Below are 23,420 nucleotides of genomic sequence, written 5' to 3' on the forward strand. Positions count from 1 at the left end.
CAAAACGCAAGAGGAAAGAGTTGATTTGGGTTTCATTTAACAGTGGAAACGAAACATTCAACTGAAAGCAGATGATGCGTACTGCCTTAACCCTCGTCAAACTCTTTGAAAAAAATCACAACATTTACATGATAAGCAAAAGAAAACAGGATTCGCATGGCTGAAGGTATCACAATAGACGTAGATTCGAGGTAACGCGAGAAAGCTGAGAGCTTTCACGAATTCAATTTCGCGTCAGTCATAAGCAGAGAGTAGCTCAATCAGTCGTGCGAATTCTCCTAGAAAGTAATTCCGCCCGAGCATAAAGAAGAACGAAACGAAGACGAAATCGATTAGTGCAAATCATATCAGAGTGAACGCATGCCTGCCTCGCTGCTGTCCCTGCAATTCTTGCTTTGAGTTTATTGACAAAATTTAGGGCTTTCTCTGTAAAGCTACGACTTACAATGGAGAGAGTCGGAAGAAGCGGGAGAAGTCGGACAAAACGTGGAAGCTCCAAAAGTTCATAACACCGCTTATACAAAACGTCGAAGGTTTGAAAATGGTTCCGTTAGTTTTCTCTTAGAATTTTCTTCTCGGAGCACTCCTTCAAATTGAGAATTTGATTGAATTAACGAAGAAAATTTGCAGTTTTAGTAAAATAATTAATGTTCGACGTCTTCCATTTACTTAATTCACTGTGCGACAGCCTAGCAAGACAACATCGCACATTCTCTCTTAAAAAATTCCTGCAGAAAATATTCACTTATACTCTAACGTGTAAATGATTTTTGTCTCCCTTTCAATAAACTCCTTCATAGTACGCGGGTAAAGTTTGGAGAAAAAGCTGAGTTCACCATGGGTTTTTATAATGCAACGTTGAGGATTTGGTCGACTCAGAAGTCGCGCAGCTTTTCTTGAAAGTCTTTACGCTGTGGGCGTTCGAATTTCAAAACCACCGTAAGCCCGTGAGTGGACAGTTATTACCTTACGTACCCGGTCCTGTAATTGTGCTTACGGTGCTGACGATCAAAGCGTCACGTCTGTTCAAGCGCTGAGCCGCATTTCACGAGGAGAAATGTATGCTAGCCATGCAATGTCCACGACAGTCGACGCTGTCGGTGCCGTAGAGACGTGACGGCGACCGCAACGTTTCGTTGGTGTCACGTAAGCGCTGGAAACCTCGGAAAACTCGGGCTTCCCATTGGTTAAGCCTCTTAAAGCAGCTTCAAGCTCAATATTGCCAAAATCGTGTTTAACCAGGCGACTGATTATTGACATTGATGGACAAAGCTATAGACAATGAAGACATTCTCTCGTGGTTTGCCGTTAGTTAGTCTGTTACACTACTTGCGTGCCTTAAGTGCGCCTTAAGCCATGGGACTTCAGGAATCGCCTCAAAACTAAGTAATTATGCAGTGAATTTTATGGGAAAACGAGTTTCCGAGCTAATGGAAGCTGGAAATAGCTTTTTTGACTGAAAAAAGAAGCGCAAAGTTGGAGTAATTGGGAAACCGCTTCTCGATGGCCTGCTTGAAACGTATGACATTTCAAACGGTAACGATAAGTCACAATTATGACCGAAAACTGGAAAGTGAAAATGAAACTCGCGAGATTAAGGCAGTGACGAGGCGTGAATGATCGATTATCGATATTTCCTCATTTGTGGCTATGGTAAAGAATCGAGTATTAAGGTGTTCGCTGCGAACACCCTTTTTATCGATCCTTTTCTATAGGTTTATATGGCAGATCAATCGATTTATCGCAAAGCACGCCACGTCACGGGGTAAAGAGTACACGATAAATTCTTCTCGTGATGTCACGGAACCTGTCATCGTCGGTTTATGTTTTCGTCTGGAAATGGTCGTGGATTTTTTTCGGAAAGACACTTCACACCTGATAACTCTTTAGGATGTTTCCAATTCCGAGCATCGAGATGACGAGAGTGCGGCAACACGGAGACGACATGGAATGCCTGAATAATGAATACTCACTTATAGAGAAGAGCCGCGTCGGAGATGGCAATCTTCTGCTCCAGTGACCTCAGCTGGAAGTAGCGAGGAGCTTGCGGGGTCACGGGGGTCGCCAGTCAGGAATCGCTGTTCGTCCAACCTGGAGACCAGGATTGTATCGTACAACTGTCACTCGCTCCTTGGCCGTGCCCTCGGGCATCGTTTCAAATGAATGATCGTGTACCCTAAGTCACAGGGTGGCATGAAACGTGTCTGGAAATTTCAGTGAAATATTTCATGAAATCTCATAGAGCTGTGAAACATTTCATGTTTTCCAGGGGCTAGAGTACTCGAACGCACAAAAATAGAAGAAAGTCACAAATTTTACATTTTGCGGAACATGAAAAGGAACCGGTATCTTTCCATATCTTTCATAAATTTCTAATTATTTTCGTGAGATTTCAAGATTTTATTTTTCATGAAATTTTGCCACCCTGCTAAGGACCCGAGGTTCTTTTATCAGACCTCTTGGCTCCCTCAAATCAATGGGTCAGTTGCACTTGTCACAAAATCGTATTTTGATGGATTCAGCTCATGAATTAGCAAAACTGTATGGAATCCATCCAAATGCCAAATGTTTGTGCTGAATATTGGCGAAGTGAAGGTATCACACTTCGAAAAACAAGGCGTGTGACATCATCCACAGCAGTGGCGTGGCGTGAATTGCGATTTATCGATTGTTATGCCATTTAAACCAATGGAAAAAGATCGATTATCAGGGTGTGCGCAGCGAACACCTTAGTAATCGATTCTTTACCATAGCTTCAAATGGCGAGATATCGATAATCGATTATTCACGCCACGCTACTGATCCACAGCTGTAGTTCATATCGTGGTTTCTTGCACCGTGGTTTCAGCCGTCCTTCACGGTGAACAGAAAGTGCAAATGTGTGTGTCACTGACTGATGAAATCAATTTGGAAGAAACTACGGCATGCGCTTCTGCGGTTGAAGACATTTCATCTATATTCTGTATTCCTTTCCGTCAAAGTTTCTTAAAAGTTTATAAAACTGTGTTTCGATTTCTTACTCCTAGCCCTGATTTTAGAAGGTTGCCCTGGCAGTGTAAACACATGAGAAAGCGTATGTTGACTGAACTAATGAAATCTGGAACACTCCAACCAACCCGTACAAACACACCCAAAGCAACCTTCTTTTAACCCTTAACATTTTAGCGTCCCTTACAAGGCATGCTCTCTGATCACCAATTTTCACGGGATCTCATGCCATTTGACCCCGCAACATCTGAGTGTGCCGGATAATGTACAGCAGAATCTAGCACGACCTGAAGCTTCACCTAATTTATGTTCTTTTTCTACTCTCAAGAGGTTTCAGTGACTTCAAAAAACTGTAAAATTTCAAAAGACCAAAAATTCGGGTTGTTTCTTGAAAGTACCGTTCAGCTATATCTGACGCAGTTCATTCTTAACCAACCAATGTGTAATATCACTTCGCACCTTTCCTTTTTCCGCCTCCTCCCTCCCTTCCCTCCTCCTCTCTCAAAGGAGACTTCCTTGTTTTACAAGACCTGTAACACCCAGCGCAGCGTAACGTGCTGAAGTGTGGGTAGTGACCTTTTTCGGAACTCGCAGAACAGTTCGCAGTTCTCGGGGCGTCAAGTGATGATAAATTCGCTAGCGGCGGACGCGTGGAATGAGCGATCACTCGTGTGGATCCAATTTCGAGTGAAAGTAACAGTGACCGCTGAGGCCATTAAGTTCGTTTTCCATGTTGTAATCCAGATTTGTTAATCCTAATCCTACCCCCCTCTTCGCGGGGTCTCGCTGGTTCGAACGTCGAGCGCGAGGCGAGGCAGTCGCAGTCGCAGTCTCCCATTCTGCCGTGCTAAGGAAGAACGCCGTATGAACATCGAAAGTTGCCACATTTCCTTTGATAAAATGTTAAGTTTTGAGGAAAGCTATAGATATTTTCCCTTGAAATTTTCAGGACTTTTCGGTGGAATTGCGAGCGAAAGTATCTGAAAATTTTGAGGAAAAATATTTCTAAGTTTACCAGGAAATTCGTATTTTATCAAAAGAAATGTGGCAACGCCTGAAGGTTCATACTGCGTTTTTCCTTAGCACGACAGCATTGCAGTGCCGCGGTGCGATGAGCAAAGATTGCCCGCGGCGTTGGATGGTTTCCGTCTGCCTCCGTTGTCTTCTTCTCTTCTTCAACTCTATTCGTCAAAGTTGATCAGGAAAGTTTCCAACATGATGAACGACCCCAGGGCTGCGAAGAATCATCCGTGTATCTGGCAACTAGTGGTCCTGAAGAAGAGCTTCCCTCGATCGGTGACACAACTTTTGATCGATTTTTTGTGTGCAATGGATCGTACTCGATGGTGGTTCGATGTATCGTTAAATTCAAAACAATAGAACATAACCTGTTTGAAAAGTATTATTATAAATGCTTCATAAATTGTTAGGGTATCTAACAAATCGGAAAACCACAATCATCAGAAAATTTTCGGCTTCCGGAAAAACTTGAATAAACGTCATGGAATCTGCGAGAAAATTATTGCTTACGATTTTTTTGTCAAGCTATGATTGTGTATGTGAACGTAGCATATTTGGAAAAAGGAAATGTCTAATATTTGGTTGTTTTTCTTGTTGCAGAGGGCAGCGTTGAAGTCTCCAGAGAGGATAAATACCTGAGCACGATAGCGCCTGGAAAAGTCTTTGGAGAGCTTGCTATTTTGTACAACTGTAAAAGAACTGCAACGATCAAAGGTTAGTATTTTCTCATTCAGTTTCTATCAATCTCGTTGAAAGTTCTCTTAAGTACACAATCTCCCGATGTAGATGGACTTCGTTCGCACAAACACGCGCCCAAGTCGCTTACAGGGAGAAACCACTGCAAGTTAAATAGGTAGGTCAGGAAGGATCACAAGCAAGCTTGTTTTAAGCTCAGGTTTATTTGAAAAGTTTCGATCTTTCCTTCCCGACTGATTTTTCGATCATCAATCTTTCCGTGTTTTCAAAACTCATCACTGATTCTGTTCACTCTCCTTCCGTAAGCGCGGCCGAACCTCATAAACCGTGCCGGTGTCAGAAGTGCGGTGAGAAATCCGCCAATGGCGTGGCGTGCTTTGCGATGTATCGATCGATATACCATTCAAACCTACGAAGAAAGATCGATTATCAGGGCGTTGGCAACGAACATCATAACAATCGATTCTTTACCATAGCTTCAAATAAGATAATATCGATAATCGATTATCACTCCTCGCCACTGAAAACCGCATCTTCAACCAAGTTGACCTTGTACTTGCTCAACGCCAGTCGCTTGATTTTGTCAGCGCATTGCATCGTTTTCGTTATTCATTTTTCCTCTCTCTCCCCCCCCCCCCCCCATCTGCTCCCTCGATGCCTTTTTTGTAGTTGTCTCTTATCCCCGCATGGGAACTTTTAACTGTCGCAAGAAACAACCGGCAACATTGCTGACGTTTAGCTTGGATCTCATCGGCCACCACTATTCCGACAGTTTTCGAATTCCAAATCCCTCTATTCGATTGGCTTCAATCTGATTGAATTCATTGCAAAGAACTTATAAAATAAATAGTACCTAATAAAATCTAAATGAAAAAATGAAATCTGAATTATCGATTACTTTAGTCCGAAAACAGCATCAAGCCATCGTTCTTTTCCTCTCCCTACTACTTTTTGATGTTCCAACATGGTTTCTCGCAACTACTTTCAATTTCTTGTGCAAGGTTGATGGGATTAGTCGTTATGAGAATCAAGCATAGAATTTTACGAAGTCAAAAACGATGTTACTTGATTTTGACCTGGGTCATTTGTTTTCTTTTTTTATTATTATTCGGTCCAAAGTTAATTAGATGCATTCAAAAACATGAGTACAAGTCCATGATAATTTAATTTCAAATGTTTATTGTCTTAAAATAAATATACCTTTGGAGTTCGCTTTCACTTCATTCAGCCATATCATGTTCCTTTTAAAACCCAGTTGGTTGTAGTTTTTTCTAGTTCTATTAATCGTACTTACTTACGTCGTGTTTAAATTTTCGTTTCAGCTGCTACCGATTGTAAATTATGGGCTATAGAACGACAATGTTTCCAGACTATTATGATGCGAACTGGGCTCATCAGACAAGCCGAGTACACCGATTTCTTAAAGAGGTGAGTTTATCATACATCCAAGCAGCTGGGGCAATGGTAGTTTTTTCAGTGGTCTAGGATTTGCCTTATACTAGTAAAACAAGCGAAGCAGTGAAAATATGATTGCAGCATTAGGATATTTACTGTTTAGTCATTTGTGAGACAAATGTCGAGATTTTGTCCTCCAAATATAAATCTATCTTTCTCTCTCACTCTCCCTTCCTCGCTCTCTCCGCCTTTTATTATTCAACTCTTTCATAAATAATTACAAAAATTGGCTGATTGCGCTCAAAAACAAAAACAGAAGAGGCAAAATTTACTCTGCAGTAATACGCATATTTTTTTACTATTGTCATAAATGTGCTGACTTTAAAATTTTCTTAATTTATGACATTTCATGTACCAAATTAACTTCAAAGCTTTTCAACAAATAGACGAAATAATTTTAAAAATGGAAAAAAGATTTTGGTTTCCAAACTTTAATCTTTTGTGGGTCTTGGGAGAAGAGAGTTTGACTTGTCCATGTTGATTTCTAGGAATGACAGAAATGTTACTCTCTGGTATTGCTATCTATTATTTTTCATTTTTCTCGTCGAATAACGTTGATTTTTTTTCTTTTTCAGTGTCCCGCTTTTCAAAGACCTCCCTGAAGAAACGCTGATCAAAATTTCTGATGTACTTGAAGAGGTATGTAATATCCTCCACTTGTTTATTAAAAACTTTTAATTTAGAGAAATCAAAAGTCCAATCAATCACCATACCGATTCTTTTATCGTGACTGGGTAGAATCTGACAATCTCAGTGTGTCAGGGATTTTTTCCTCCACATTATCCATTCACGATCTTTTAGTTTTTTGCAGGTAACTGAATTTTTTATGAACATGAAATAGGAAAACTGACTTCGAGATATTTTTTTAAACATAATTCTGAACAGTGGTGATCTGACATATAGGTTGCTAGCTGAGTCATCTCTCTATGTAAACCAATTTTTCTCAAAGGAGCCTCCAAACCCAAGGACATTCATTGGTGAGGGAGGGGTACTGGAATTCTTCTCTGAGTGTTGATCACTATAATTTCACGTTAAAATTTTGCAATCCTCACGAATCTTTAGGAAGTTTCATCTGAAGTTGAAACTTTCTCTGGGGAGTCTTTTGAAGTTGATTGCTAGAATAAGCTATGAATTTCGGTTAGCCACCCGAAAATCTATCTTGGATTTATGAAACGTACTCTCTCAGGATCTTTTAGAACAGCTTTATTAGGTTTTAAGACTGTAGCCTAATTTATATTACCGAGTCGATGCTCATGACCTTTTTCTTGAAATTAATTTTAATGCTAATTTTGAATTCAATATCATTTTTCAGACCTTTTATAATGATGGTGATTACATTATCCGACAAGGAGCTAGAGGAGATACCTTTTTCATCATCAGCAAAGGAAAAGTGAGTATTTTTGTTATTGTAAAACCAACTCATAGTTTTGAAATGTCCTCCATCGAGAGATCAACCAAACATAGCTCCTCCTGCTCAGGAGTACGCAAGAAACATGATATTTAATAGTGTTGAAAAATTAGCCACCGCCGAATTTCATGGTACATATTGTGTGCATAGTCCCTTAACTCTAGTATAATCACATTTGGTGATTTGCATTTGTTCATAATTAGAAGGTTATCAAGATACTTAAAAGTTTTAAGTCTGCGCACCATAATTAATTTTATAATAGAGTTTCTTTTTGAAAATGAGATTGCTTCTTGAGGGAGTCCTTGTTTTTTTTTTTTTTTTTTTTTTTTTTTTTTTTTTTTTTTACCATTGTTACCATTTTTGTTTTTCAATTCCATGGCACAGTTGCTTTAACCTTTTCAACGGTGATATTTATTAAATTTTCAAACTGATTGCACAACTAATTCAAGTACGAAGGCCTGGTTTGAGCTAGTTTCCGTAGTTAAAATGGCACGAGGCAAAAATTGTAAAAACTAATAAAATCAAAACGTCCCAATGGAGCACGAGCTGGAGAAACGTTAAAAAGGGTCAGCTGCTCTAAGTGCCAAGATTTTAGAGCTAAGTAGCTAGTAGAGCTAGTAGAGCAGGAGTGTTTGGAACTAAAATTAATTTTCCTTTTTATTTTCACAGGTAAAAGTCACCATGAAACAAGAAAATAGCGCAGAAGAAAAGTACATACGAACCTTAAGAAAAGGAGACTACTTTGGAGAAAAAGCGCTACAAGGGTAATTTTTTTCCTTTGGTTTTTCTGTGACATATCCCCCCTCCTCTCTCTCTGAATTGTTTTTTCTTCCTTTTTCGTATGTATATTGATTTTTTATTCCAAAGTGTCTGCATAATCCCACCTTATGATCAGGCTTTGATCACTAATAACCAATAGCCAAATTTTTTTCAAATTTAATCAAATGGCTTTATCAACTTAATTTGATCCAGTAATATGTCATGCATATGTTGCTTTCAAGAGAGGTAAAAGTTTGTAACTCGATCAAAATTTGCAAATTTATGTGAAAGCATTAAAATATAGTTCTCAAAAAGAAAAAAGATAAAAGACTGAATAAAGATAGAAAAATAACACACTTGTAGTCATGAGATTTACTCTGATCATTGGTTAGGAGGGTATTTTAAGTCGCCTAATCCTGCTCCCTACTTTGAATGTCTTAACTCAGGCTCTAATTTGTTTTGCTCAATTTTCAGTTATGACCTGCGAACTGCCAACATCGTTGCCGAAGGATCAGAGGGTGTTACTTGTTTGGTCATTGACAGGGAAACGTTCAACCAACTCATTTCTAATCTGGTTAAAGATCGCTCAAGATATAGAGATGAAGAACTTCCAAGAAAAAGGTGAGATTTTTTAAATACTGTCATTTCAAACATGCAGGTACATTTAATCAAGGGTGAATAGTTTTCTGGTATCTCTGAGCTTACAGAGTTTTCTTACCCGGTGCAAAGCAAAAAGAGGAGAAACGAATGGCAAGTAACCGTTACAATTAGTTTCAACTCGTTCGCCTGTAGCCATCATGCCTCTAAGAGTTAGTGTTAGAAAACAAATCTAGAAAATTCAAAAAGTAATCAAACGAAACTATCAGCTAAATTATTATTAGATGAACTGGAACAAAATGAAAATTGTTCTTATTTTTCTCAGAATGCACCCTGGTTAATAAAACCGAACATTATTTGCTATCAAAGACTATAAATTACTGTTTTATAGGAGTATAAACTATGTAAGCTACATTTTTAAAGTTAAAAGAGAAAGATGGGCAATGAGTCAGCAAGTACGTCTTGTCCATCATCCTTTTCATCTAATTTTCAGATAGAAACAATAGGACTTTTCCTTCACGCTAAGAAGCAAGAATCAAATTTGGAACATAATTTGCATCTTGATCAAGCGACGATTAATCTATTTTTAAATCAGTTTTTTTTGATAATGGAAAGATTCTCACAAGCATACATTGCTACTATTTTTGCTACTATTGCTAGAAGTCTCTTTCAATGAGCCAAATATTATTGAAAGATTCTTGAAATTTGCTTCCTTTATTTACTCTGGTCGTTGATTTTTCTTTTTGACTACGGCCTCTCAGGAGTTTACAAAATGTATTTTACTTCCTGTCGGTGAGTATTAACAACAAAAAAACACTAGACCTAAGAAGCATGCGTAGACTTTTGTTCTTTGGTATTTCATATTTTGATTTATAAATGTATTTTAAATTTACTTCACATTATTATCTTTCTTCGTGCTCTTCATGAACTGATTATACAGTAAAAATTCAAATTTAATTTGCAGAACTTTGAGATAGAAACGGTGATTCAATTTATTAGACAACTTTTTCATGAAAGAGAAATGATTTGACACTCTGTTGGTGAATACCTGAGCCAGAACTTATGTAGGAAGTGTTTACCAACCAGTTATTTCTCTGTTTTTGATTCGACTCATTGAATTGCATGTATTTTATCTTTGGACTCCTCAGAGGCGGATCCAGCAATTTGGCAACACCGGATTTCCTCCATTTAAACCTATGCTAAGTAATCGATTCTTGTCAGAGCACTTGGCCCCTCCAAGAATCGATACATTTCCATAGGTTTAAATGGAGAAAAGGCATTGTTGCCAATTTACTGGATTCGCCAGTGGGACTCTTTATTATTTGTTTCAATAATAGAATGGAGCTTCATATGGTTAAACAAGCATTCAATCAGACCTTTTTTTCTAAAAGGTTTTTAAGTACTAAACATTGTTTGTTCAAATTTTTGTGGGTTCTGAAATTGAACAGTTCATTCCCCCAAAAATCAAAAATTATACTTATAGTTCTTTAAGCAGAGTGCACATTACTGCCTGCAAAGAATTTCAATCCCATTTATTCATTTATTTTTTGAACTGAAGATTTATTATGGGTTGGCTCTTTCCATTGATTTTAATTGAATGGCTGAAATGTATGTAGTTTAATATCAACCTCTTTTTCTTCCCCATGTACTTTGCAAAGTGACAGTCCTTCAAACTGTTCAGTCCACTTTACCAGCACCGCAGTAAATATTGATGGTTATTTTTTCTTTTCTCAGGAGCAATGAAGAATTCCGGAACATTGGTCTTGAGGATCTTCGTGTTTTAGCAACGCTGGGTGTTGGTGGATTTGGACGCGTAGAATTAGTTCAAATTGCTGGAGATCCTAGTAGAGCATATGCTTTGAAACAGATGAAGAAATCACAGGTGAGTAACTCTTCTTAGAGAGGGATGAGTCATAGTCTCGTTTCAAAAAAACTGTTTATCCATTACCATATGCCGGTACCATATATGTAGATATCGTCGCTCCTCTAACGTGAGGGCATATCTCGATTTCGACATGAACCCTGTTCTTTGCATAACTCTGTGCTTTCCGGGGCTCATGTGTAAATCAAGATATGCCCTTACGTCGGAGTAGCGACGATATTTGCAGTCAAGTAAAAAATTAAAAAAATCAAGACCAAAAATGCTTAGATTTATGATTCTTTAAATTGACTTTGTAGTAAAAATACTCGCCCAGTCTGAAAACGAACAATGTTCAGGAAATGAATAAAAAATTCACCATGGGTGTAAAAGTGATTCAATGAAGAACTTTCTAGTGGCAAAGAAGTAGTACGGAGAGTCACTATATAAAGGACAAAACCAAAAGAAAGAGTGTGGATATTCTTCAAGACCAAGATATAAAAATTTTCATGATGTGGAGATTCCGCGTTCTGGCATGATATAAATTTCGTCAAGAATCTAGTCTGTTTATGAAGGAAAACAAAGCATCAATTTTACTTACCTTTTTTCCATGGTGTTTTCAAAAACAAAAAAATAACACAAATATAATGCAAAATAACATCAAGCCTCTAACAAGAAATGGACACAAGTTGTACGGAAAATTGAATATACACCCACCTTTGAATACATGCACTAGTCACTCAATAGTTAATAACATTTTCCGGCTTCATTTCTTGATCTATTCACTTAATATTTTTTTCAGATCGTGGAAACAAAACAACAGACTCATATCATGTCCGAAAAAGAAATTATGGGTGAAGCAGATTGTGAATTTATCGTTAAGTTGTACAAAACATTCAAAGATGCGAAGTATCTTTACATGCTTATGGAGTCCTGTTTAGGTGGCGAGTTGTGGAGTATTCTCAGGTAATTTATTGTATTCATTGTATTTTTAAAGTTAGCTTCATGTCATGATGCCTGTAAGATTTTGAATGATCTTTAGAAAAAAAAGGAGCTGATAACCAGTACTAAAATGACAATCTTTTTAGGAATCATAACATGAATTTTGAAGTAGGTATTGAGTACGAATTTTAGAAAATCTGCAAGGAAGAAATGGAGGTACTTACCACAAGCCAATACCAGCATGATGAAAATTTTATAATAGAGGCTGGATGCAATGACCTGATGTAGATCATTGAATTCATAAAGTCACTATTCCATTTCTTTTAAATGGAAATAACCTGTCATTAAATAAAGGGACCCTCTAATGACTTTTAATGGATTTAATGAAAATTTTAACAGAGTTACCTAGGTTAATTAATCACTGTATATCGATGGTGTAAGTCGGCAATCACATATCTCGTTTGCGGTGTCTGGAAATCTCCTCCTCTGTGTTATTTCTTTAAAGGAGAACACATTTACATCATTCCTTGAAGTTTTTGCAGAATGTTCTTCGCACAGAGAAGAAAAATCACGGCAGTTTTAAAGAATTGCCATTGAGTGGTTTTCCATTTAAAAAATAAAGTATGACAGGAAGTCTGCAACGCTGCAAACCAGGTTATGTGATTGCCAACTTACACCGTCGAACCCTTTATGGTTGTCAGGAAAAGGAACAAAAATTTACTAAAAAAAATGTTTCAAGTTATGGTCTTTTAAATCATAGAATCTCTCAAAATCATATTACCTTGTTCTAGTGCCTACATTTATGTGATTTCTTACTCCAGAAAATGAGCAGGAATACTTTTTAAAAAGAATTGATCAAGAATAATGTATTGACGATTGGTATTTTTATAGAAGTCTCATTTGCACAATTCTTTTCATGTTGGCTGCATTTTGAGGGCTGTACCCTCATCTCTGACGATTATCTGTGACTCGAGAGACTCAGAGAGTTGCAGTGTAGTTACTTAAAATGAGGGTTGCATCCTTGAAATGCGTTCCATATGAAATTAACTGTGCAAGGGAGACTTTTAAAAAAATATTGACGCTTTATTAATGTGCTTAAGTTTGACTCGGAGGTACAAAAGATACTGGTGGCTGATGGTATGCAGTTATGCAAGCCCTTCATATTGATTTTGCAGGAATGTACCTCCTTGCCATTTCAGACCATTAAAACTAACTCATATTAAATAAAATGTATTTAATTGGAAGCCAGATGATCTTCTGGTCCAAATAATGCAATTTTTACAAAACTGTAGGGCGGTAATTTTTACATATATTTGTTAAAACTTTCGCTTTGATTTCTAATTCTTTCTTTATTTTTACAGGGATAGAGGTCATTTTGATGATGAAACAACTAGATTTTATACAGCTTGTGTTGTAGAAGCTTTTGATTACCTTCACTCTAGAAACATTATTTACAGAGATTTAAAACCTGAAAATCTCCTTCTAAATAATGTAGGATATGTCAAGCTTGTAGATTTTGGTTTCGCCAAGAAATTGCAGGTAGGTTTTTGGCTCTTTATTTGATCCCATTTTGAGGATGCTTGTTGCTGTTTCTAATTTAGGTTAAATATCACACACTAGCAAGATTTTATCACTGGATTTTAGTTACATTTTCAAATGGAAATTCATCAATATGCTGTTGAAATTCGGCCTCTGAGTGTAAAAAAGGATTGAACTATTTTTTTAAAGGCATTTTTTCTAAAATATAATGCATTGCTGTCGCAATATATCGGTCTCCTATCTCCTCATGATATTGATGTCATCGTGACAATGTCAGGACAATATTGTCACATTATTTCTTTACCAGGTGGGTACCTTTCAAAGAGAAAAAAGGAAATACTATAATAGGAGAGTCAAATTGTCATTGAATAAGTCTGCCTATAAATTAACCATGATGCTGATGGAAGGAATTGCACCAGAGCATCAAAATAGACTGTGTAAATCTTTTCATTTCTCCATAATTGTAACTAAGTTTAATAATTGAGGTAAATCAATTGATTCAAACCTTCAAAGAGATTCATTTCATGCATCGGTCATGCATGGCATGCTATCTAAGAAAATGGTTTGAATGGAATTTTTCTGTCTTTATTTTCACTTTTTTTTTCTTGCACATAAAATAGACGTGAAACATGCTCCTTAGATTTTTGCCCTGAAAAAGGGATAGAAAACCAAAGTTTTTTAAGTCTTTTTCGGCCTTATTATCCCCGGGAATGCCGTAGAGGTCATTTAGTTTGGTTCCCTCTATTTTATTTGTTCTATTGAAAAATAGCCTCAAAATTTGGTGACTGCAATTCTGTATTTACTCCAATTAGACAAAGTGAATGGGATACACAAATGTGCTGAGACTTGTAGCCTTTAGGATTGCGTGGATTACATTGTCACTCAAATAGTATCTACCTACATTCTAATATTAATTTTTTTCCTATTTATTCAGCCTGGTAGGAAAACTTGGACTTTTTGTGGTACCCCTGAGTATGTAGCACCTGAAGTCATTTTGAATAAGGGCCATGACATAAGCGCTGATTATTGGTCACTTGGTGTTCTGATGTTTGAGCTTTTAACAGGTAATTATTCCTCAATTTTGTTGTCACAAATCTGAGAAAATAACTCCTTGCTGTGAATTTGGCTGTTCGTTTCATTTTAGACTTTCGTGTGACTCTTGAGCCATTCAAGTTGGTAGCAAAGCAAGCAATTTGTACTTTGAACATTATAAAAGAGCATACCTAAAAATTGAAAGAATTTTCATCTATCTGAAAGACATATTTTGCCCTGTGTGTTTTAAATTTCTTCATCTTTGCCTCAAGATTCTTACTTCTAGTGAAATAGTACGAACAAACAGAACTATCGATTTTTGTCTTGATTGTGTATCATTCTCAAGTGTGTAAGTTTGGTTTGATTTTAAGTTATGCTTCACAATGGCAGCAGTCTCTGTACAAGTTGATGGTAATTAATGTACCTGTGGTTCCTTTAAGTGAATTTTGAACTTTATAGATATGGACCTCTATAGAGAAACCAATTTTCACTCTCTTCTTTTTTGTGATTCAATCTACCTTTTTCTCCTATCTGTAGGAATGAATCATCTTTTATCAAATACTGGGACAATTTTTAGTTTTCTGTTGAATAGAACTTTTGATATAAAATAAACTTACAAAATTGGATCGCTCCCTCAAATTAAAAAATCCCTATTTAGGAAAAAATTGGAAATGCTCACTGCCAAGCTTTTGTAACAAGTAGGTTCCTTCTCTAGAAATGAAAGTCGTTTTAATGCAGAGCATCCTTTAAGTATTAGTTTCAGATTTTTGTCTCCCTTTTCTTTTACAGAAACACAGTTTACAATAATAGTTGCTCATTCTTTGCCATTAATTTAAACGCACAGAAAAAATTAAATTGCTGATAAGTACCCCTGTGGTTAAATTAGCTTTCCCCTATCGTAAAATGTACATTTGAAACTTTGCTGTCACTTTTCTAACAATTGTATTGTTAAATCAGCAATCCATTTTTTTCCGTGCAGAGTTGTCTGCTGAGAATGTGTGGCTGAAACTTTTGTGGAAAATATATTTTTGAATGTCCCACTCTTGGTATATGGATTTACAATGCGAAATTTTCTTTTTTCAGGCACGCCACCATTCACAGGAGCTGATGTGATGAAGACTTACAACATTATCCTTAAGGGTATCAATGCTATTGAATTCCCAAGAACAATCACTCGTAATGCCACAGCACTTATTAAAAAACTATGTCGGTAAGTACTTACTGAGGAAGGCAATCTGTCATCATTATGAGCTCACTATCATAATTTAGGTTTTACACCTCCCGTAACTTCATTTTGACTATTAAGCAATAATTGAAGCTTTGAGGCAGAGATCCACCAAACTGAGAGACAGAAAACTCTTTGCTGGTTTCAAAGACTCATGACTAAGATGGAAGGCATCCCGTCCTCTCTCTTTGCTCTCTTTTGTGCAACTCATTAGAGATGCTCTATCTTGAAAAACCATTTTCTACTACCATATTTTATGATTAGAAGGGAGTTTTGAGGTAGAGAAAGGGGTGTAAGTGGGATTGTTCTCGAAGGTTCTGAATCAAAAGGATCCAGTTGTGGTAGTATTAAGCTTGCCCCAAGTTAAAGGGAAAATTTTACAAAGAAGAAAACAATAATGAACACGGTGTGTGACCTATTTAGCAGCAGTTAAGCTCTCCTCCTGCAGTTTCTCATTTTCAGACCAAAATCTTGTTTATGACCGGAAACCTTGTTGGTCCAAGTAACCGACTGTCCTTACATGAGATCATGAAATGAAAAATGCTTGAAGAAATAAATACATAAATGGCCTAAAGAGAATACTGCAATGCTTATTTGCTTACTTTTTGGAATTGATCTTTCTTCATTCTTGATACAGGGAAGAAGGAAATAATGACCAAAAGAACTGGCAAAATATTGTCATCTGGGTATAGAATAGGTATTCTTTTGCCAGAAATGAGAAAGTTTCAGTGCTTTTCAAAGGGTCAAATTTTAGCTTGAAGCCTCTATGCCATCTTCTAAGACCTCTTTTTTATCATTTTAAACTTATTTTATTCAAATCTTACTCTGTTTTCTTTTTCAGTGACAATCCTGCTGAAAGACTTGGCTATCAAAAAGATGGTATCAGCGATATACAGAAACACAAGTAAGTTTGCCTGCTTTATTTGGGAGCGAAAAATTCTCCCTGTTAATTTTAATTTTTTTGGTACCTACTCCCAGTCGCAGCTCTTCCCTTAGATCAACTTAAATTAAAAATACAACAAAATTTACCAAGAAAATTAATAGGTTAAAGCATTTTCTCAAATTAGAGAATGGAGTCTTTGGTGGCGGTGGGGGTGGGGGGGGGGATATTAAGTTTGAGAATACTTGGTTGCAAATTTGAAATTTCAATAATGCCAATGGCTCATGTTACAGTATCAGAATCTCAGGTTTTTAAAAGAATCCTCAAATCTTGATTCTCCTGTTTAATTTGTCTCATGCTCTCTATCATTTTAGGTGGTTCGACGGATTCAACTGGGAAGGTTTGAGAAACCGTTCATTGAGACCACCAATCACGCCGATGGTGCGACATGTCACAGACACAAGCAATTTCGATGACTACCCTCCTGACCCGGATGGACCACCTCCAGACGATCTTTCAGGATGGGACTCCGAATTCTAGTCTACTACCATGATTTTAGCAATTGACAAAATTCAAGACAAAATAATGTTAATTGTACCATAAATGCATTTTATTGGCTTGCTTTCAGCCCTCAAGTGCTAGTCATCTACTTTCATCAACGAAATCTGGCATTATCTTTCATTTTCATTGCCTTGACATCAGCACAATAGTAAAATGATTACATATTTTTAATGCCTAAATTGCTGTGGGACATTGGTTTTCTTCTCATATAAATAAATAAAAAGTAAATAGGTCCATAAAAATTGAATGATTTTGATCAATTTTTCCAAATTTACTATGGCCTCAAACCGCAATAAAGAACTGTCTGAAAAATATTGTGAACGTATAATAATATTTGAAATACTTGCAGAATATTTTCCTCTTTTCTTTAATTTCAAAAATTGAAGAAAGATAAAGAAAGTAGATACACAATTTCTTTCCCCTAAAAAATTAAACGTGGAAAATCTTAGGGAGGGCTGAAAAGCAGCATCAGTCATTTTCTGCATTGGCACTGCTGGGTTGATGGAAGTTCAACTTTCAAAACTCTTGTTCTCTGAATCAAAAATACCTCCTTTCAAAAAATTAGTTTTGTATAGAGTTGTACATAAGTAACAAATTACGTCCTTTATATGTTTTCCAATGCAATAGATCAAAATCCATCTGTCAATCGCAATCTCCCAACGTGCCTTATTTGCCAGAAATTTTCTGAAACTATTAATGTCTAATTCTATGACGGAACATGAAAGCATGAACAAATACCGAGTTTGTTTATGACATCTTTGATCCTTAACTACCCTGTTGTGTGATTTATTTTTGTAAGATGTACATTTTAAATTGTATCTTTTAAGGATTGTGATGTTTCAAATTAGTATCTAAATTGAAGCTGTTCTTTTCAATCTTATTCTGTTACTTATTGTGTAGAGTAAAAAATGACATAGAGTTATTTTTCAGTTGGTGTACACCTATGAATAAGTAATTTCTAAGAAAATGAATGTTGGTGTAACTCTTGACGAAGAAAAAAAACCTTCAATATTTCATCTTTTTCAATAGTAGTTATCATTAACATTTTAAATTATTTTATTTCATAATTTATTAATTTGTTACGTTTTTGTTATACTTTTCTCCAAAATGTTTGCTTTGAATATTTTATATTTTATGTAAAATAATGTTGTTTATCATTGGTTTTATCTGAGGATTGCTCTTATGAGTTTAAATAATAGGGACAAGAACACTTAAGTTTCATAGTAAAATATTCGCTATGAATCCCTTTTTTTCTTCCACAACAACTAATAACCTTAATATTTATTAGAAGTTATCAATGAATTTTGTTATCTACTTCCAATGTATGATTAGTAGAACCAGAAGTCCAAAATAAACTGCCAACTAACATGAAGCAAATTTTAGGTAACATTATTATGTCTACATTTTGGAATATGAGGTCCAAAACTTGTTTTGACTATCTCTTAGACACCATCTTAATCATGAAGCCATCACAAGAGTTCTTCATGGATTCAGGCGTCATTAATATTTGGTCACTTCAGTTTGACTCTGAACTATGACATATTTGCTCTTCAGATGTCAACAATGGAAATTATAAGGATTTACATCTATACTGCTTTCCTAATCGAATTAATTATTTTATCGATTTCGACGTCTATGTTCAGTTGAAATCCAAACCAGTTCAAATATTTCTTGAATGATTCCTCCGTAGTGTAGGTTTAGGTTAATTCTGTCAATGAAGGCTGGTCCTATTTCAATTTGAATCCTGTTCAGAATGTATGCCTAGCATCAGACTGTAACAGTCTTCATCTCCCTGTAAATGTTAGGTATAAAAAAAAAAATTGTTGCTGTTTTTTCAAGTATCTTTTTCCGTTGATTTTTTTTATCTCCTAAAATATATCCTGCAGTTAATTTCTGATCAGCAGTATTTACTACCGCCAAATAGTGCCTTAAGAATTGTAACTTGACGTACAAACAATTGTAATTTTTGTTCAAAAATTACAATACCTATTTCAGATGTTTCTTCATGTTTCAGTTTCTTATCTAATCCATGAAATCATATTCAATATATCCCTGGTCTAATTTGTGAATGAAGTAATAATATTTGTTTTGTTCCTGATTTAATGCTCAACTCTGACAGGAGACAAAATTCATCACTCTCAGATTGTGCAATCGGTTACTAAATTGGTGCCTTTCTGTTAAGCTCCACAGTTCAAGACCTGCTTACCTTTGATAATTTCATAGCGTAACACCCACATATTTAACTGTAGCAAGTTATTTTATACTAATTTTAAAATCATGAATTATTTTTGTATGTATTGTTTTGTACACATATACAAAAAAAAAATAAAGTAATTTTTATCCTTTTTAAAGCCAATTTATTTTCTGTGAATCCTCCTATGGTAAATAAAATTTTGAACACTAGGTGGCAAGAATATCATAAATAGTTCCATCCTTATTTATTATTATTTTTTTTTTTTCACTCAAAGGGATGAATTAACCGAGTCCAACACTAGAAGAGCTCAGAAGAGGTAGTAGGTACTAAAATTATGGCCTAAAAACTTCCCAACTTACGTAACTTTAGATACTGAACTTGAAAGTGACCTTGGTTTTTTTTAAATCATGGATCATTGTACCCCTGAAAATTGAATTAAAATTGAATTTTCCTTACAATACTAAATTTTGTTTTAAGAAAAAAATCACCCTGATTTTACAGAGAGAAGATTGTAAACAAAACAGGGTCATTAAAATGAACATTAAATGGTGCTAAAAATTACATAGGTGTCAACTACTACTTTACTGTAAACAGCAGTGTTTTGGATTTTTTCTTTTTTACAACCTAAGTTATTTCTTTAATCAGTGAACTTTGAGCACCTATTATTCTTTAAATATGTCACTAATTTAGCCAACATGGGTGTTTCTCATTGTCCTAAGGTCAAAACTAAAAGACCACTGTGCTAGAACCATCAAATCTTTTGGGCCAAAGAACCTCCCTTGATGGGACACATTTTGAATATTTTGCTACCAAATTTTCAAAGAAGTTTGTTAGGACTTTTATTTGGAATGGTCAAAGGAAAATGTTCATAGCTTTCCTTTAAAATAGTACTTTTTCGAAAGACATTTGGCAACATTCGCATGTACGTGCGTCATGCTATGTTTTTCCTTAGCATGGCTGTGCTTGTCTATCAAGTGAATGATAATTTTCCAAATAAAAGTATGAGGCGGGTCCTCAAAATACAAAGAATCATTCAGAATGAAATCATTTGTCGGATACAACTTAATTAACTTCGGTGTAGTGTTGGGTTGCGTCGCCTAATTGGAAGGCGAACTAGCAGCGATTTCATACCGAAGTTATGCGGTGCTTCAACCGTTGCGCCGTATGTAGCAATACCATCCTTATTTCGAGATGAAGGAGGATTTGTAATTTAAGGATAAAAACTATGCTGCCTTGCTAAAAAAAAAAAAATGCCGTACGAAATCCGCCGTAAGACCAGGGTGGCATGAAATGTAAGGAAGAAATGAAAGATTGGAAATTTCAGCAGAATATTTCATAAAATTTCATGCGGCTCTGAAATATTACATCTTTTTCAGGGGCTACAGTATGCAACTCGTGCTCAAACACACTAAAATAGATAGAAGTCACTATTTGTACATTTTGAGAAACATGAAATGGAACCGGTATTTTTCAATATCTTTTATAAATTTCTGAAAATTTTCAGTGGTGAATGCATAGCTGAAGCGCTACAGCTAAAATTGTATTTACAAATGGGTGGTTTTTCTACGAGGATTAAAAATAAACAAGTGGCACGGAATATAACAAAAGAATTTGAAATATGCAAAACGATAATCCGGGTATCGGAACTTGGCTGTTTTGAAAACGCCTTCAAATACGGCGTGATACCTCTATCATTCCGGAGAGTTCAAATAGTTGTATCAATGCGCCTTAGAAATGCGACGGAAGAATACACTTGAAATAGCCTCCATGCACGCTGGCCTTTTCGATTTCCGTTAACATTTTTGCAGTGGTGAATGCATAGCTGAAGTGCGCTCCAGCTAGAATTGTATTTAGCAAATGGGTAATTTTTATAGGAGCATTATTAATAAACAAGTGGTTAGAAATGAAAACAAAATACTAAGAACTTTGCAAAACGATTATTTAGATATCGGAACACGGCTGTTTTGAAAACGCCTTCAAATACGGCGTGATACCTCACGCATTCCGGAGAGTTCAAATAGTTGTATCATTGCGCCTTAGAAATGCGACGGAAGATTACAATTGAAATAGCCTTCATGCACGCTGGCCTTTTCGATTTCCGTTAACATTTTTGCAGTCATGAATGCGCTTTTGTCCGCTTCAGCTAGAATTGTATTTAGGAAATGGGTGGTTCTTATAGGAGGATTATAATTAAACAAGTGGTCAGAAATGGAAACAAAATAGTATGAACTTTGCAAAACGATTATTCAGATATCGGAACTTGGCTGTTTTGAAAACGCCTTCAAATGCGGCTTGATACCTCACGCATTCTGGAGAGTTCAAATAGTTGTATCATTGCGCCGTATGAATGTGACGGAAGATTAAACGGAAATAGCCTTCATGCAGGCTCGCTATATCCCATCTCGAGCCCTGGTACCAGTTTTAAGGTCCGGGCCCCAAGCACGGAGGGGGGGGGGGGTCCGAAGGGCATCCCCCGAGATATTTCAGAATTTATACGACTAATCGGACGCATTTTGAAGCTTCCATAAAGAATTTTTCCATCAATTTCTGCGGAATAATTATGTTTTTTTTTTTTTTTATACTTTCAGCACAAAATACTTGCGAATTTTTGCATTCAAAACATCTGGATTTTTTTTTTTTTTTTTTTTTTTTTTTTTTGGGTGGGGGGCATATGATACTTTAGTCAGTTCTGTGAGGGTCAGGCCCCCCTGGACTCCCCTTTCGTTTGTCTATGGCAAGGGAGTTGAGCCATGATCCAATGAAGTCGAGGATGCCCAGACTGGAGACTCTTAACATCTGACGACGGAAGAAAATGAAACGCAGTTACTAAAAATATCCCTCTGTACTGAAAATCTTGAAAATAGATAGAAATTTTCCAAGATGTATACTTCTTTGAAAATTTAAGAAGAATTCTACAGTGCCCCAGCGTGTTTCTGAAAGTCTATTCACCTTTTGCGAAATTTTTAGGGTAAATTTTTCACTTTTTCTTATGAAACAAGGGTTGCATGTGGATTCGTAGTGGTTTTTCACGGGTAGCACGGGCCCCGGTACCAGGGACCCAGTACCCCCCCCCCCCCCCTCGTGGCGAGCCTGACTAGATGGTACATTTTCTCACTTTTAAATCTATTTCTATACTATTTCCCATATCAGAAAAAATTATAAAAAAATACTGTGAAGTCAGCTTTTAAAGCACTTTCAGATGAAGCAATAAAAATGTGCATGCAAATTCTCCATTTGACGATACTTTTGCAATTTTTGGCAATCTCTGCTGTTTGGAAAGAAGGTTTTGCGTTGACAAGGTAAAGCTGAATTGAGCTTAGGTGGTATACTGCCGTGTTAAGGAAGAACGCCGTATGAACCTTCATTGCCAAATTTCCTTTCATAAAACACGAATTTTTTGCAAAACTCATGAATATTTTTCGTCTAATTTTTCGGATAAATTTGCTCGAAATTTCAAGGAATTCCTGAAAATTTCAAGGAAAAATATTCATAATTTTCCTCAAAAATAAACGTTTTATTGAAGAAATTTTGGCAACTTTACATTGTTCATACGACGTTCTTCCTTAGCACGGCAGTGTAGAACCGGCGGTCGTTGGTAGAAGCAATCTCAATCAAGCCTGAGAGGAGACTTCCGGCGCGGCCACGGCAGCGCAAGGTGCAAAAAGGATGGCGACCGGGGACTCAAAAACAAAACCGGATGTAAAAGGTCGCTCCGGTCCGGTGCGGCGCGCGACGGGACGCGGCTATCAATGTATCAATGCGTCCACCTTCAGAGCCCGGCCGAGGACCGACCCACCGACCCCAGCTCGGATGCGGTGCCGCTATGTGGTGGTAAAAAATTGTGCTAAGCTCCAGCAAGTGACACTCTCTTAGAATCATTGTTGCTGCACTGGAAAAAACACATTGGATCTAGAGTCCAGACTCTTAAAAACGTCGACAAGAAAAAATACTCTTGATTCAATCGGATTTTTGCTTAAATCAAGAACCAAGCCTCTTAATTTGAGCAGATTTCCTTTCGATCTAAGCAAAAATCTGATTTAATCAAGAGTATTTTTTCTTGTCAATGTTTTCAAGAGTCTTGACTCTACATCCAATGTGTTTTTTTCCAGTCTGGCATCGGCTTTACATTTATACGTGCTGCTCATAGAAAAGCAAAACAATTGGACTGCATTTCGCAAGTAGGAACTGCAATTTTTGGCTCACTCGTGATAACATTTTTGTGCACGGGGAAAATAATTATACATACGTTACTCTTGAACTGAGCCA

The 23,420-nt window shown here is 36.5% G+C and overlaps 1 protein-coding gene across 3 annotated transcripts in view; it reads left to right on the forward strand.

The window, feature by feature from the left end:
• Positions 1–19,311, forward strand: part of for (cGMP-dependent protein kinase for) — a 241,135-nt gene extending 221,824 nt beyond the window's left edge. For all 3 annotated transcript variants that reach the window (XM_019060185.2, XM_019060184.2, XM_019060182.2), the window contains 13 exons: positions 4,609–4,722; positions 6,027–6,132; positions 6,735–6,798; positions 7,472–7,549; positions 8,237–8,331; positions 8,801–8,947; positions 10,658–10,805; positions 11,584–11,747; positions 13,085–13,262; positions 14,197–14,326; positions 15,378–15,504; positions 16,361–16,423; positions 16,774–19,311. In XM_019060185.2, the coding sequence (XP_018915730.1) occupies positions 4,609–4,722; positions 6,027–6,132; positions 6,735–6,798; positions 7,472–7,549; positions 8,237–8,331; positions 8,801–8,947; positions 10,658–10,805; positions 11,584–11,747; positions 13,085–13,262; positions 14,197–14,326; positions 15,378–15,504; positions 16,361–16,423; positions 16,774–16,939 (1,580 nt within the window). In that variant the 3' untranslated portion in view covers positions 16,940–19,311. The remainder of the gene's footprint in view (positions 1–4,608; positions 4,723–6,026; positions 6,133–6,734; positions 6,799–7,471; positions 7,550–8,236; positions 8,332–8,800; positions 8,948–10,657; positions 10,806–11,583; positions 11,748–13,084; positions 13,263–14,196; positions 14,327–15,377; positions 15,505–16,360; positions 16,424–16,773) is intronic.
• Positions 19,312–23,420: the final 4,109 nt, after the last annotated feature.

Source organism: Bemisia tabaci, chromosome 1, assembly GCF_918797505.1.
Source record: "Bemisia tabaci chromosome 1, PGI_BMITA_v3".
Lineage (NCBI taxonomy): Eukaryota > Metazoa > Arthropoda > Insecta > Hemiptera > Aleyrodidae > Bemisia > Bemisia tabaci.